The 16842-nt window shown below is 46.8% G+C and overlaps 1 protein-coding gene across 6 annotated transcripts in view; it reads right to left on the reverse strand.

Annotated features, from left to right (window-relative positions):
- The window catches only part of ARSG (arylsulfatase G), an 86568-nt gene that overhangs the window by 49236 nt on the left and 20490 nt on the right, over positions 1-16842 (reverse strand). For 5 of the 6 annotated variants that reach the window (XM_043496398.1, XM_038370597.2, XM_038370598.2 and 2 more), the window contains one exon: positions 828-1688. In XM_043496398.1, the coding sequence (XP_043352333.1) occupies positions 828-1051 (224 nt within the window). In that variant the 5' untranslated portion in view covers positions 1052-1688. Of the gene's footprint in view, positions 1-827; positions 1689-15903; positions 16037-16842 lie in introns of those variants that run through there. The other variant, XM_038370599.2, reaches the window with a different exon arrangement.

Consider the following 16842-nt stretch of genomic DNA (forward strand, 5'->3'; position numbering starts at 1 on the left):
GTATCTGGCTGGTGAATCTTGCCCATATGCTCAGGGTTTAGCTGATCGCCATATTTGGGGTCGAGAAGAATTTTCCTCCAGGGCAGATTGGAAAATACATAGGTGAGGTTTTTCATAGGAGAGGGTGGGTGAGATTCTGTGGCCTGCGCTGTGCAGGAGGTCGGACTAGGTGATCAGAATGGTCCCTTCTGACCTTAGTATCTATGAATCTATGAAAAGGCCCTGGAGGTTTTTCGCCTTCCTCTGTAGCATGGGGCACGGGTCACTTGAGGGAGAATTCTCTGCTCCTTGAAGTCTTTAAACCATGATTTGAGGACTTCAATAGCTCAGACATAGGTGAGGTTTTTCGTAGGAGTGGGTGGGTGAGATTCTGTGGCCTGCGTTGTGCAGGAGGTCAGACTATATGATCAGTAAGGTCCCTTCTGACCTTAGTATCTATGAATCTATGAATTCTGAGGCAGATGCAATATCTTTTGGACCTTCATCCTACAGGCCACTGTAGCAGGCAGGGCCCCCCCAGTGTCCTGCCCAGCCGCACCCCACTGGTGGCACTAGATCCCTGCTCTTGCTATTTTGAGGGCATAAGTGATATAAGTAATGCACATGCCTCCATAGGTGTGGGGTCTCAGCATAAGGAAGAATTAGACCACAATAGTCCACAGCATGGTTCTCACATGGATCTCAGACAGGATACACTGGCACTTACTGTTGTTATTAAGAACTAATGAGAACCTCTGTCCATTTTACTGTTGCCCACCTGCCATTTGGTATCACACGCCAGGTAAATGGAAGACTCAGAAATAGACAGACACCTCTTTGAGGCTTACCTCATTCCTTCTGCAGCCATCTGATCCAAGTTAGGAGTGTCCTTGGTTTCTGCCCAGTTGGCCCCAAGGTCCCCCCATCCAACATCATCTGCCAAAATGACTATGAAATTCGGCTTGTTGTGAACTGTTCTCTTCTCACCCACACAAAGATCTGAGAGGTGATAGAAGAGCCCAACTAAACAGCCAGCCAGTAGCAGAAGCATTTTCAGGAACAGAATCTCCATCGAGAATGCCTCCTGTAGACCTTTACCGTGAGTGAGTAGGTGGTGGTGGCCTATTCCTGCCACACGCTCATCTGAGAACTCCCACTGTCGTGCTTTCCTCAGCCGTGATTCAGCTGTTTATTGCCACCCAAAGCAGCCCTAGGATTCTGCAAAGAAGCAAATTTCACATCTTTGCATGGCGCTGAAGAGACAAGTTACAAAACTGCAGTATTGACTTTTGATCATTTGGAGATCGACTGAACCATAATCTTCCTCTCTCTTTTCCATTTGCAAAGAGCTGACATGCTAAGTGAGATCTTGTAGGAAGTCACAATAATCATATTGTCATTTAAAAATTGTGGGGTTTTGCTAAATATGCAATTAAAATAACGTCTTATTAATATAAGGTTTACTTGTTTTTCCAAAGCTTCTTTATCCTGATTACAAACTTTCTGTATGGCATCCAATTTTATAAATTACTTAGTCCCAGGACACATGGAATTTAGATTAGTGATGTCTACAGGAGAATTCTCTATTTGGCCTTGTAAAGCGATGTTGTCCATTTCTTCAAAAGAATAGACAAAAGCTGAAGTTAAATGATGTTGAATTGTTCTTTGAATTCCATAAGGGGGACACCTTTACATTACAGCAAATGTTCCTGTGCAAGAAAAACAAGAGACAATTAGCATTGGAAAGAGTTAAGCTTTAAACCTTAGTCCTAGTGAGCATAAGAATTGTTTTTCTATTGCACAGACCTTTCCTTTGCTTTTCAAACACAGCAGCTGCAATTTTGCTGTCAAATTTAAGGTTGCTGTAACTCAACTGATAACTACTCCAATGGCTGGAAACAAATGCCATGACCATTTTCCCTAATCACCATATATCAAACATACAGAGTCTCATTGTATAAACAATCAAGCATGACTTCTTCCTATACAATTAGGAGTTGAAGATCACTGGAGAAATAATTTTGCCTAGATTTGCAATGCGATCTCAGATTTGATCTTTGAGCATCACATCATGCGTTCAAAAAAAGAATTAGATAAGTTCCTGGAGGATAGGTCCATCAATGGCTATTAGCCAGGATGGTCAGGGATGCAACCCCATTCTCTGAGTATTTCTAAACATCAGACTGCTAGTAGCTGGGACTGGATGACAGGGGATAGATCACTTGTTAATTGCCATGGTCTGTTCATTCCCTCTGAAGATCTGGTACTGGCCACTGTTGGAAGACAGGACTCTGGGATAGATGGACCATAGGTATGACTCAGTATGACCATTCTTATGTTCTTATGTCATAGGGTGTTACTAATCTGCATTGCAGACAGCAAATAGGCAGATGAGATTGATGTGCAGATTTTCCACAATTTTTAATAATTTACAAGGACTACGGTCAGTTAGTAAAACTCAATTTTAAAAATAAACTTTATTTACCCTGAATAGACCCACTCCTCATACTGAGCCAGAACATGACATGCTTCCTCATCTGGAATAGCAGCTTCTCCCACGAGTAGTCCTGTTGATGTCAGTGGGATCACTCAAGGAGTTCTCTACATGAGTAAGGGTGTCAGAATCTAATGCACAGAGAGCAGCACTGGGCTCAGAAATACAGAGCAGGGCAGGAAAGGCTGGAGAGAAGCCAATGTAGTGGCTGTGTGCTGATGGATTGTCATGGAAATCAGTGTGCTTGCATGGTGGAAGCTGGGGGCAGATTTGGTCCAAGGCGGTTATAGGAAGGCATGTAAGGCAGATCTAAGGGACCAATGCCTGTAGGGCTGTCTAGAGAAACTGCCTGGAGTTATAGTTGGGGAACATGTTGAAAGTTACGATTTAACTAAACTAATCCGCCAAGATTTACCAAAAAATGAGCTGATGCCTAAGAAATCAGTGTGAATTTCATGAGACAGTAACAAGAAATGAGGTGGCGGGAAGCTCGTATAATTTACAGGACTTCAGGCTGTTTATACAAAACCATCAGCACAAGCCTAATCTGCAAGGACAATAAGAATGATATCAGAGGGTGAGACATTTGAATGGGCAAAGAACTGGCTTGAATATCAAATACAGAAAGCACTGAGTATGAGCCACTTGAACTGGACGGAGCAAGCTAGCTGAGTCCAGCTGGGGCCAGTATTATGACAGATGTTTCCAGTTGTGTATCAGTGCCCTTGAGGAAAGAATGTGCAGCTGACAATACAAAACTTGTGGGTCAGTCAACACATCTGAGGAGGGCAACAAAATTCAGAATGATCTCGATAAACTCGGAGGAAGAATAAATAAATGAATAATCAAAAGCAAAAAGGACCATGAGATGCAGGGTAAAAAGAGAGAAAACACAACAAGCACCATGTGTAGGGCAAGAATTCAGTAGCTGGCAGTGGGAAATTAGTCATCATTTCCCAGTCAAATTCATTATTAAGTTTAAAAAATCTTAGGACTTCGGTTCAGATCAGCTGTTTTCTTTAGTCTTCTAACTTATATAAATCATCATAATAAATATAACCTTGTGAAGTTATTGAACACCTTTCATCTGAGGCTCTCAAAGCTCTTTACAAACATTCATTAATGAAGTGTGTGAGGTACAGAACAGCCCTCTAGATGCGCATACAGTCTAAGTGATTTGTCCAGGATCACACACGAGCTACTGTCTGAGCCAAGAATAGACCTCAAAAGTCCTGACTTCCATTCCTGTGCATTAACCACAAAACCAGTCATTCCCTCATGTATTACACTACCAAAAAGAACCTATATCAGACAGAGAGCTAGATTAGACTGGTACTAAATTTCCTTCATTTCTGGACAGAATTCCCATTGTAGTGAAACAGACTTATGGGGCAGAATTCCTTTAGAAAGAAGAGCTGCAGAGGGGTAGCCGTGGTAGGCTGGATCTGTAAAAGCGGCAAAGAGTCCTGTGACACCTTATAGACTAACAGACATGTTGGAGCATGAGATTTCGTGGGTGAATACCCACTTCATCGGATGCATTGGAGCTCATGCTCCAATATGTCTGTTAGTCTATAAGGTGCCACAGAACTCTTTGCTGCTTTTAGAAAGAAGGTTGTGAATGAATGGGCCCAAATTGTTCCCTGCAGGGCTCCATTGATGAAAGTTCCTCTTAGTCTCTATATATTTCCCTGACAGATTTTACTGGTTTTCCTATTATCAGCCTCTGGGCTGGGTTGGTTGTTTTAGTTAGTTTTTTTCCTCCTAATGAAAAGGGAAGCATCTGAAATAAGTAGGGACAGCACGCTCTCTTTACTCAGGTGAAAACTGCTTGCAGGCTGCCGGACACTGCAGAGCTCTTTAAATATTGCCGTGCGTACCCAGAGAAACATCCCATAGTTTGCCAACTTTCACTGAAAAAAAATATTCCCAGAATAAAAGAAATAAAATAAACCAATTCTTATCACCTTTTCATAAAATGACTCTGGTTCCAGTCCTGCCCAAGGGATTGATCCAGCAAAAACTATCAGGTGTCACATTTGCCACTATAAACAGTTCCTCATGGCGTAACCTCCACGTGCAAATTTGCCAACACCCAAGTGTTCCAGAATCTTGAGACGGGCTTTGAAATCACAATATTTTAAAAATTAAAAAATGTGAGGAGGGGGTTCTTGTTATTTGCTTTCTGGGTTTTGAGCTCTTAGGGGGTCACTTTTTCAAGCTTTTTCTACAAGCATGAGCGCTAGGTTTGTGTTGTGACTTGCAACAAATAGTTGGACTATTCTTTTAGCCATTTTCCGTTTTCCGTCCTGTGCTATCCTGGGTTGTGCGCGATGGTCAGGCCAACGCATGAGTCTGTGCTCAGTTTCCCGGTTTATTCTGCTTTATGAGGCTTGTTTGGAAGGAGAACTTTGCAGCAGTGAATTCGGGGTGCCAGCCCTTGTGCCCTGTAGCTGTGGTATCCCTCCACTTTGGCTGGGTTGCCCTAGAGTACTAGAGGTACTGTCGGACTCCCTACTGCCCTGGACGCTAGCTCAACATCTTCTCAGCTTGGTAAGACCTGCCAGAGCATATGCTCCACCGTACTTTGCTGGCAAACCCCATTCACCCCCACGCCCACGCTCTGTGATCATATACCGAATGAGATCAGAAGGCATACAGAGGTGACCAATGTAGTGCAGGCAATGTATGATGCAAAGCAGAGATGGGCGGGGTTATGTAGTTCGCAGGCAAGACAATAGGTGGACAACCCGCGTCAGTGACTGCATCCCCAGAGACCACAAGCGACCACTGGGCAGACCGAAAATGCGCTGGGCCAATCCCATGATAAAACGTGCTCGCAACGAAATAGAATGGTGTGGCGTCGACTTGCATGCGAGGAAGGACAAGCTGGACTAAGGTGACAAATGCTAGAGACTTATGTTTTTATTTAAAAAAAAAGAAAGCTGACATTCTCATGTAATCCCATGATATTCTCATGTAATCCGATGACCCCAGAAACATGTCTACACTAGAAAGGCTTTGCTGGTATAGCTACACTGGTATTGTACTGGCAAACCCCTCTAGCAGAGACACAGCTCACCAGCAGAAAAACCAGCAGAAAAATTATTTTGCCAGTACAGCTTATGTCATTCCCCAAACAAAATAAGCTATCCCAGCAAAAGGACTTTTTTGTCAGTATTACTGTATCTACACTCAAGTATTTTTGCCATTTTACAAACGTCGTAGAACATTTTAACTGACTTTATTATATCAGAACAAGTATCTAATGTAGACCTGACCTAAGTGTTTGGAAGATTGGGGTTCAAAGCAGCAGTGGCTGAAAGTTATTAGCCTGTGCGGGCTGGTTTGGGGTCTATATGAAATAAGATGGTGTCCCTCTTCCAATCCCCAATAATGGGCAAGTGTCCACTACACAAAAAAACAACTGACCTTCTTGATCTCATTTACACTGGTATAAATGTGGAGTATTCCACTAACTTAAGTATAGTGACTCTGGATTTACACTGAAGTAGCTGACAGCAGAATCCTGTCCCTTCTTGACTCCCCTTTCACCCATGGTCCCTTCCAAAGGTGTTCCCTACAGAGCAGGGTGGCATATTGGCAGGTCAATACTGCGGGAAGTTGGCACTAAGGCTGCTGTGGATAGACCTGTTCTACGGACAGAAGACTCTGGTCTCCAATGCAGGTTCTAACACCCTTCAAAATTGCTCTATTCAGTTTTTTAAAAATGGGTTTTTTTAAAAAATATCTTGAGGATTTTGTAACCACTTTTTTAAAAGTCCATGGGAAACTTGGTCACACTCGCAAAACGCCTGTTCTACCATAAGCAATTGTTAAACTATATTTGAGTCCTTATTGGAAACAGTGCCTGTCCTCATCAGAGAAGATCACGTTGATACTATTGTAAAAGGACTGAAGCAAGAAATTTAGTTTGTTCAAAGGTGTTCAGAAAGCCCTAAATCTAAAAACACCAGAAAAGAAATCACACTGACATTCTGGTTTGACACACAAAGCAAGGCTATTCAGAAGACGCAGACAGACTGAGACCCCATTGTTTCCAATCCCTGCAGTCTGGGGGTGTAGAGGAGTGTCTGATGGGTGGCTCTGAAAGAGAAAGAGGCCAGGAAGCGTCCTGGGAGAAGCCATCATGATGGGAAGGGGATGTCATGGAGCAAAGTGTAGAGATCCTGTCTGAGGTCAAGGAGACAGAGTGGGAGGATCAGAGAGGATGCCCCTTACATGAATTTTTTCAGCTTTAGATTCAGTTTAGGGAAAGGGACAAAGGTCAATTGGGCCCCTGATTTATCCTGACCCTGCTGACCCAGAATGCTGCAGCCCTGCTGTGCTCCCCCATGCCCAGAAGCAATAGCTCATCACCCTAACCTCTGACATTTTTCCTGGCCTCCAAACAACTCACTTCTTCTCAGCATTCAGCATGAGATCAAGTCTGCTATCAGTTTAAATGGATACAACCTCGATTGGGGCATTATATCTTGCCTTGTCCATTCAATAGTCTGGTAGGTATTTACCATCTCAAACTTCTAGGATCTTAGGACCTGATCCTGCAGGTCACTCCATACACGAGGACCCAGCACCTGTATGTGCTCACCATTCACATCAATGGGCACAGTGAGGCCCATTGTGGGACTCTATGTTGCCACTCTAGTGCACAGAGTAACTTGCAGGATGGGGGCCAGGCTGTCTGCCTGGTTTGCAGAAACTCTCCATGCATGTTACATCCTAGCCACATGCACAGCCGTCTTCCCATTCTAATAGCACAGTGAAGTAAGCAAGCAAAGTTAAGCATCACGAGAAAGAGCCTAATCTGCATTTCAGAATATCAGCCTGTGAAAATGTGTCCTTTTGTGCAAGAAGGGTGCAACGGCACTCCTCGTTGAAAATGCCCAAGCAAGGTATCTTTTAAAATTGTAGATATGAAAAACAAACACTGCTAGTAGGATACTTCCTGCTAATAAAAGGGCTTATGGCTTTGCCTGGCAAATCTCATCTAGCATGAGTGACCTATCCCAATAATACACTGCCACACCCCTGTCTGACCAAACTAACTGCACATCCAGCCATCCGAGAGTGAGGTTGAACTTTTGGCAGGTGTTTCAATTTATTGTAGGGAGGTAAGCGGGTCTAACGTGGCTAACACAAGCAATCTGAACCATTTTCAAAGGGCATTGTCTTCTCTCTAATTGAAAACTGCTTGATCCTCTTAGCTCTCAGGGTATGTCTACACTGCAGCTGGGAACATGCCCATAGCTGGGATAGGCAGAAAGGCACTATGATGGAGCTAGCGAGCTAAAAATAGTTGTGTGGCCGTTGTGGCACAGGCAGCAGTGGGGGCTGTCTGGGTATGCTCTCAGGTGGCCAGCCCATGACACAAAGTCCACACTGCTATTTTTAGTGTACTAGCTTGAGCGGAGCTAGCACGTGTCTGTCCACCCCAGCTGGGAGGCTTGCTCCCAGCTGCAGTGGACATACACCCTCAAAGGCCATTGACAGAGATGTGGAACAAAGTAAAAAGAAACCTAGATATGCGCACATGGCAGATCAGCTACCCCAAGTTTTCCCTGCCCAGTCCAGGGTAGTCCTCCTGACCAGCAACGAGTGATGCAAACTTCATATTCAGCTAAGTACTAAAGCATGTGCTTTTCCCATTGACTTCAATGGGATTTAAGCATGGGCTTCAGTGCTTTGCTTAGTAGGGGCGGACTCAAGCACATGCTTATGTGCTTTGTTGAATCAGAGCCCCCCCCCCCGTCAGAAGCAAGAGAGGGGGAGGGGTGTCTCACCAGTTGAAAATGCTGCAACCCAGCAGCAAACTCACCTGCCACAGTCACTCCTTAGAACGACTGCAGAGCTTCCTGAGGAACAAACTCCACTCTCTTCAAAAAGAGACCAGAACAGTTATTGAATTCTGGGTGGCTGTCCTAGCTTGAGAATTCCTTGACTATCTAAAAATATGTCACTCCGCATTGTTTGAACATAATTCCTTCTTCAACTGCCGTATGATTTGTATGTTTGCACACCACCCTGTCTCAGTTTGCATACCTGAAGACTGCATGTTTAAGCGCAAGGGGAGAAAGCTGTAGGGTTGCCACCACAACAAGCTGAGTGTATGGAAGCCTAAAGCCACTGCTGAGCTTGCACATCACTGCACAATTCAATGGCAAGGCATCAGCAGGCTTCAAAAAGGTGGAAATTATCAATATGTCTTTATGCAGCATCCTTCAGTTTCTACTAGGAGAGAAATGCTGCCCATAAAGCCAAGCTTCATCCAGGCCTACACTGCAATAAATGGCTCTTGAACACTGGACAGCTATATTTTAATAGTGAGGCCAATTAAACTATCCCCTCCTCAGAACAAAAGCTTTGCTGTGATTTGGCTAATTAATGGCCACCATAAAGTAAATCTAAGCAGGGGGGCATAAGCAGAGGGGAGAGCAGTAAATGTCTGTATGGTCTTTATTTTTTTACCTGTACAGAAAACTGTATCCATTAAATTGTCACCTGTCTGCTCTGGAGAGAATGAATCTTTGGGCCACTGTGAGCTAATCTCTACACAATTCCAGACTGGCCTGGAGAATGGAGCTGTCAACCAGAACCCAACAACCCAACAATGTGACCCCTTTGAACTATGGAAGAATCTGCCCGTTTAAAACACAGAGAGAGGCTTTTCTGACCTGCTCGGTGAGTCCCCCTGATGTGAGTCCCAAAAGCTCAGTGACTGACCATCTCCACTACTAAATCCCAGACCACAGGGAGCATGTGGAGCTAATGTGGGTCAGCAACCCCAAAGAAAGTTTGAATCAGAGAGATAGAGTGTATACCTTAGCCCAAGTCCCCTGGTTTCCAAGCCATAGTGTGAGGACCCTGGGGCTGAGCAGGCCCTTTGACTGGCCTGAAGCACATGGGAAGGCCATGGAATGAGGTGCTGAACAGGTGATGCGGTAGGAGTGCTCCCCGCCGCAGGGGGGAACCAGAGGATCCCCAGGAGGGAATCCAGAGAGGGGGAGCTGGGTTGGGTGGGATGAACCAGGGAGGAAGGACTAAGAGCCAAAGACACCTCACGCTTGTAAATGAACTGACCTTTCGTCAGACACCAGCCAGTCCAGAAGACTGCTTCCCACAACACCCCCACCTCCAAACAACTCGACTGCCTCCCGGCCACGTCAGCATCTAATTCATTTTATTTTCCCACCTGCTTTCAAAATTACCCAAGAAGCTTCTCCAGCCTGCTCCAGTCTCAAAAGACCACCTGCTTCTCTCTCCTCCCCTCCCTGCTTCTCCTTCATCATACCGTGCACTGTCTCTCATCACAGCTGATGCAAGAGCCTGCCCCTCCGCAGCTGCCACCATCTGGTACAGCCTTCCTTCTCTCCATCGTCCTCAGACCTCACCCAAAACTGCATATCTCCCTTGCCAATGCCTTCTTGATTTCCCTTATTACCTTCAGTGAAGTGAGACAAGGAGGGTGAGGCAATAATCTTTTATTGGACCACCTTCAGCTGGTGAGAGGGACCAACACGACTACAACTACACAGTATACAACAACCTGCGAAGTGTGGACAGTTTGCATGAACAACACTCTGCAAAATAAAGTGGGAGGAAAAGTATCAGGGAGAGCAAAGGAAATGAGCGGAAATGGGGAGAGGAGGAGGAAGGCAGATGTGTGGAAGAGGACAGATGGATGAGCAAAGAAGAGTTCAATCAACCGAGAGGCCAGACAAAGACAGGGCTGCATTCAAGCTTTGCCCAAAAGAAAAGTGTTGGCCTTTTTTCTTTCTTTGTTCTAAGAACACTGACATGTTATTTTCTTACCTGGAGCCACAAATCTCTTCCACTGCCTCAAAACTACTTGTACCGTAACCAACAGGGTGAATGGGTGGAGGATAAGGCCATGATCTCTTCAGAAAGATCCTTTTCACACAAAGGTTTTTAGTAAAGAGGAATTACAGAGGATGGGACATATGCTGATGTCTTCACTCAGGCTAAGTCCTTTGAAGTCAATGGGAGTTAGTTGCCAATTGAAAGTTAATGGGAGTTACCTGAGCTGCCAAATGAAGTTGAAGAAAGCTCAGATTGTTTCTCAATAACGTGTGTGTGTGTGTGTGTGTGTGTGTGTGTGTGTGTGTGTGTGAGATCATTTACTATTCCCGATTTGAGTGACAGGGACCCCAGAGGACTCTACCTACTGAGAAATTATACATGCCATATGAGATGCAATGAGAACTGCAGAATGATTTAAGAACCAAAAAAAGATCTTGATTTATTTCCTAATTTTTTTGAAAGTTTATAAACCAGATTCCTTAAAGTTCTTCTGAGTCCCATTTGAACGAGGCAGAGTTATTTGTGTGTTATAATTTTATATTACCATGGCAATGTGGCAAGTTTCCACAGTCCATAAGTACAGCAGAGCAAACAAGATAGGGTTTTATACCCCATTCTGGTCTGAATGAAGTACTCTTACCCCACGTCCTGTGTAGCTGCAAGCCCCATTCCAGAGCCTGGTAGCTGTAACACAACACCATCCAAGATCGCCTGGCCAGAGCCACCCCTGGGGAAGGTTGCCATAAACTCTGTCATCCCCAGAACCGATAGCCAACTGCAGCCGGACATCATCATCACCACCAACGAGGACCGGAAGAAGATCATCATGGTGGATATCACAGTGCCCTTCGAAAACAGAATCCCAGCCTTCCACGATGACCAAGCTCGAAAGGTGGAGAAATACACCCCTCCATAGGCGCCGACTTTCCCTCTTTCCTCTGGGTGCTCGACCCCCCCTCATAGCCCCGGCCCTGCCCCCACTCCAACCCTTCCATGGGGCCCCGCCCCCATTCCAACCCCTTCCCCAAATCCTCGCCCCAGCCTTGCCTCCTCCCCTGAGCTCGCCATGTTCCCGCTCCTCTTGTTCCCTCCCAGAGCTTGCTAACAGCTGTTTGGAAGCAGCCGGGCAGGAAATAATGGGAGGTACGTAGAGGAGCATGGACGCGGCGCACTCAGGGGAGGAGGAGGAGGTGGGGCGTGTGGAGCTTGGCTGCTGGTGGGTGCAGAGCACCAATGCACCCCTCTGGCCGAAACCTTGAGAGCTAAGGATTACCAGGTTCAGACACATGCACTGACCGTCAGAGCCTTGGGCACATGGGACCCCAGTAACGAACAAGTGCTGAGAGAATGCAGAATCGGTCAATGCTACGCTCGGCTGATGTGGCAACTCATGGTATCGGACGCCATCAGGTAGTCGACGGACATCTACCTAGAACACATCACCAGACATCGGCAATAACAGGAGGGATGAGCTAGAGTGCCGATGAGAAGCACAATCAGGAAAGTAACTCATATACTTTCCTGATGGACTATTTTTTCTAAATGGACAACCTACCTAATTCTCAATTACTGAGGGACAATCTCCAGTCATTGATATATTTTTCTTTCCACAAAGAAATCTCTGTACAACTTTTCATGAATGATGTACCCAAGTTTTCGGATTCTAATATCTAAACTGTATTGTTAAATCTATTCACCTAAATTTGGGTTATTGCTGATGATGTACTCTACGTATCATATGACTTTTAAAAACAAACTTTGTATTTGTGAATAATCTAAGCACAAAACCCAGATGTACAGACACTTTTCTCAACCTATGTATTATATAATTTTTTTAACATTGCTTTAATAAAAATTTTAAATCTGCTACAAGTGGGCAAAAGTCATTGAATTTAAACACAAACATCAATGATTAATGGTACAAGGCTCAAGAATCCTGAACAAGAGCCCTGCTTTAAGTCACAAACAATGGTGTGTGTAGAGGGATGTTGAAATTAAAAAAACGAGAAGGACCAGAATCTGATTTAATCAAGTACACAGTATGTGCACTTAGAGAACAAAGCACCAAATACCTCCATGGGCAAAAGTGAACAAGGTACATAATGTGACTCTTTTAAATGGGGCTAGCAATAATTTTTCAAGCCCAAAAGGTTCTTTTTCCAGAGGTTGAATAACAGCCTGAAACACAGGCTTCTTTGGAGACAGACTCCAAAGAATGGACCTTTTTGAGTCAGGAAAGCTCATCACATCATCAACCAAGTTAACTTAGAAAGCAAAAACTGAATGCTGGCACAAGATGCCAGGCTGGACTGCTGCTAAGATTCAAGTATTGTTTAGCCACAGAACTGGCAGAACCAGCATAGGTAGAATCAGTGCATGCTTCCTCATACGGCTCAGCAACATACCTGCCAATGATCCTGGTTTGGAGGGAAAGTCTCTCATTTTAGTCCCAAGGTTACCCTCATTCCACAAAAATTTGGTTTCCCCTCACTTTATTCTGGAAAATTACGGCATAGAGAACCGTGGAGCTGAGGTTAGAGTTATTAACTCTACAGCAGCATTTCCCAAACTGTGTGTCGCAACTCCCAGAAAGGGTCGCAAAAGGGTGCCGGGGAGGGGGGGAGGGAGATTTTGAAAAAAGAGAGGAAAAAAAGAAAATGTAAGAAAGCCAGTATACGTCCCAGTTGAAGAGGCCCAGTTGAAGAGCCCATCTTGCAGGGCTGGTTGGGCTCAACTCCCTGCTCCAGGTGTTACGGCTTGGCTCATGGCGTACGGACTCACAACGCCACTCACTCAAATTTGGCCCAGCCACTCCTCCATTAGAGGGGGCAGGCCAAACCTGTGTAGTGCTTGTCACAAACCCACACACCAGGGACCAGGTTGCAATGCCTAGAATGGGGACCCAAGCCCAGCCAGCCGGGCGGGACAGGAGCTACCATTGCCAGGTGAGCACAGGGTGGGCTCGCTCTGCAAATTCCCCACTCCTGCAGGGGCAGAACCTGTTTTTCGAGTCTTTAATTTTCAAACCCCATCACCACCTCTCAGACCTCTCGGGGTCATGTTATCTGATGCGAGGAGGTCACAGCATGAAAAAGTTTGGGAGCCATCGCTCCACAGAAGGAACCATGTGGCATTTTATGTTTCTTACATGGATAATTTTGTTGCATCCCTCATTTGTTTAAAGTTTCATCCTGTTTAAAGTTCAAGGCAGCTAAGCTCTTTGGGACAGTTTGTTCTGTGTTTGTACAGCACCTCACACAACAGGGTCTTGCTCTATGACTAGGGCTCTGAAGAGCTACAATAATACAAACAAACAATAATTATAAAAACAATAATACCATCTGTATGTGAATTTCATGGTGGGTTGTCCTGCCTATTTTATGACTAGGTCACTTCTTTTTTACATGAAAACCAAGGCAAAGCTTTAAAACAATTAACAAAAACAGCTATTTTTTCTAATGATTAAAAGTGAAATCCGCACTCAGGCTTTTAGTTTCTTTGTTAAGGCTGCAAAAAGAGATCTACCATTATTGTAGCACTAAAAAAGAAAGGTTTGGGCACTAATTAGTCTTTTAAATTAATTAATTAATGTACAGTCCGTGGAAGATGTAGCACTTGCAGGTGCTACACATTATTATTAAAAGAGCAGCTTACCAGATTCCCTCCTCCAGTTCTGCTGCATTATAGCAGGCTGGGGCTGCTGTTTTGCACTGTGACACGCACTATCCATAGGATCCCATCTTGCATGTCTTTCGAAACTGCACATGCCAACTGTATTTGGGAATTAAAGAAAATGTTGGATGCAGCTGTTTCAAAGCAAGCAGAGTTTTAGTGGGATACCAGCAGTACCTAAAAAAAGAACAGGAGTACTTGTGGCACCTTAGAGACTAACAAATTTATTTGAGCATAAACTTTCGGGGGCTACAGCTCACTTCATAAGGTGCATAGAATGGAACATATAGTCACTCCCAGTCTCTATTCAAACCCAAGTTAATGGTATCTAGTTTGCATATTAATTCAAGCTCAGAGACTGGGAGTGGCAGGGTCATTACACATATTGAATCTATTTCCCCATGTTAAGTATCCTCACACCTTCTTGTCAACTGTCTAAATGGGCCATCTTGATTACCACTATAAAAGTTTTTTTCTCCTGCTGATAATAGCTCATCTTACCGCTGGCATGGCTACTTCCACCTTTTCATGTTTTCTGTAGGTATATATATGTATATATTTTTCTTACTATATGTTCCATGCTATGCATCCGATGAAGTGGGCTGTAGCCCTCGAAAGCTTATGCTCAAATAAATGAATGCATCCGATGAAGTGAGCTGTAGCTCAAGGAAGCTTATGCTCCGATAAATTGGTTAGTCTCTAAAGTGCCACAAGTCCTCCTATTCTTTTTGCGGATACAGACTAAGGCAGCTGCTACTCTGAAACCTGTCAGCAGCAGTAACTAACAGGTTGCAAACAGAGCGGGGGGGAGAGACCCTTTGCTTTACACACATATCCCTTCTGTCTCCTTTCCACAAGAGAGGAGGGGCCCTTCTCTAAACAAAGGGGATGCAACCTTGACCCTCCAAAACGGTGCAGGGCTTGACAGGGAAGTGGGGGTGACCGCTTGAACGGGAGGTTGCAGCGCGAACCGAGCGCACCCCTAAAGGGCCAAGAATCGCTCCCATTCTTCGATCCGTTTCGGCTACACGCTAAAGAAAACGCGACTCTTCCTACAGAGCGAGTCCCTCAAAGGCAGCACGGGTGACAAGTTAACCCTTCCGTTCCCCCTTCTTCCGCAATTAAAAGCGAGTCCGCATTAGCAAAATCGCACCCTCTCTTCACGTCCTCGCGGCAGTCAGATTTAACCCACCCCAAGGGTCTCTTTACCCTTTTGCCCAGAGGGCGAGTGATTTTAGCTGCGGCCAGGCGAATACAAGCTAATCCCCCCCCCCGCCCCCCGCCCCCCGCCCGGAATTGGGAGCCGAGCGGGGAAATCCGCAGCACAATTCGGCACGGCCGGGTTGGCGGCAGCACAGGGAGAAGCGGCAGTCGCACGGTTAGTCACCAGCCGCCCTGCCCACACCCCAAAAAACAACCCCCCCCAACTCCCAGGGAGCCGACTGCGGCACATTCAGGGGTGCAGGCTGCAAACTGCTGACTGTGGGGGGGGGGGAGGGCGACCCATCCGCTTGGCTCTCTCCCCAGGGGATGCCTGGCAGCCAGGGGGACGCCCCGCTTCGTGCACACACAGCCGCCGCCGCCCCACCCACACCCAAACTGGCAGAAACCTGTTCTGCCCGGACCAGCTCCAGTCAGCGGCAGCGGCACGAGCTTCTTGAACCTGGGACGCGCTCGCGCCACCCAGCCGGAGGATGCTGCTGCCGGGCTCGCGCCCGCCGGGGACCCGAGCGCGAGGAGGCGCTGCCCGGGTTCCCGCTCCCGGGGGAGAGCGGAGCCGCCGCGCGGCTGGAGGAAGGCACCGAGCACGGGTGGCGCGAGCGGCAGCTGCAGGCCCGCGCTCCGACCCCTTTGCAACAGAGACACACACACACACACACACACCCCATCCCATCCCAGCCCCCGCGCGCCCTTACCTTTTGCAAGGGTGCAGCAAGCCGCTGGGGGCTGCGGCATGTTGTTGTTTTCCCCAGTTCCTCCCCCCCCTGCCACAGCCCCCACCCCCTGAACGCAAGCAGTAACTCCTCGGACCCAACTTCTTTCCCTTCTCTGCACTGTGCGCCTTTGCTCGGCGTTGCATGGGGGCATGGTGATGAACTAACATTTTATAGCATGTTACAGTGCAGACGGCTCCTATTCTGGCATCCAAATAATGACAGATCTAGGACCGTGGCTTGGTGCCAGCCAGGAATCCGTTCAGATTTCTTTCTGGGGTCTAGGTAGTAAACCGGGAATGTTTGGCCACGTATCCCTGGAGCAGCCTCTGGAATCCAGCTTGAAGGATGCTGAAGGTTGAGTCCAGCAGGTGCCTGCACCCCAGTCGCAGTACGGTGAAATGCACGGCTGCCCCCCCCCATCTTCCCACCCTCAAGCAAGCCAGCGGGTCCCATTCGCAATCGTAATGGCCTCATCGGTGCTGTTGGAAGGAGCAGAAAAAACAAGCCTTCCTTGCAGCCCCTCTTCTGGCGAGGCTGGTTTTGAAAGCCAGCGGAGGGCCCGGCTGGCCAAACCACAGCCCTGCGTGCGGCTGTTGCAGGGCTCTGCCCTCACTTGGCCTTGTTACCTTGGGCGGCCTCCCCGGGCTCCGGCGGGAGAGCATCCTCTGGCTTGTGCACAGGACGGGGGGCAGAAGGGCCATCACCACCCCCCGCCCCCAGTGAAGGGGGACGCCCTCCCCCAGGTCTGGGCTAGTCATTGAAGAGCAGGGGCGAAATGCAAAGGATCAAGGGTCTCTGGGGGTAGGGGCAGAGCCTGGGGATTGTGGGGAGCGGTACCCCTGGGGGCATTGGGAGAGGAAGAGGGACACCCCGGGGGCGTGCACCGCAGAGACAGGACACCCGTTGGTTCTGCGGGGG

The sequence above is a fragment of the Dermochelys coriacea genome, chromosome 14 (genome assembly GCF_009764565.3).
Source record: "Dermochelys coriacea isolate rDerCor1 chromosome 14, rDerCor1.pri.v4, whole genome shotgun sequence".
NCBI lineage: Eukaryota > Metazoa > Chordata > Testudines > Dermochelyidae > Dermochelys > Dermochelys coriacea.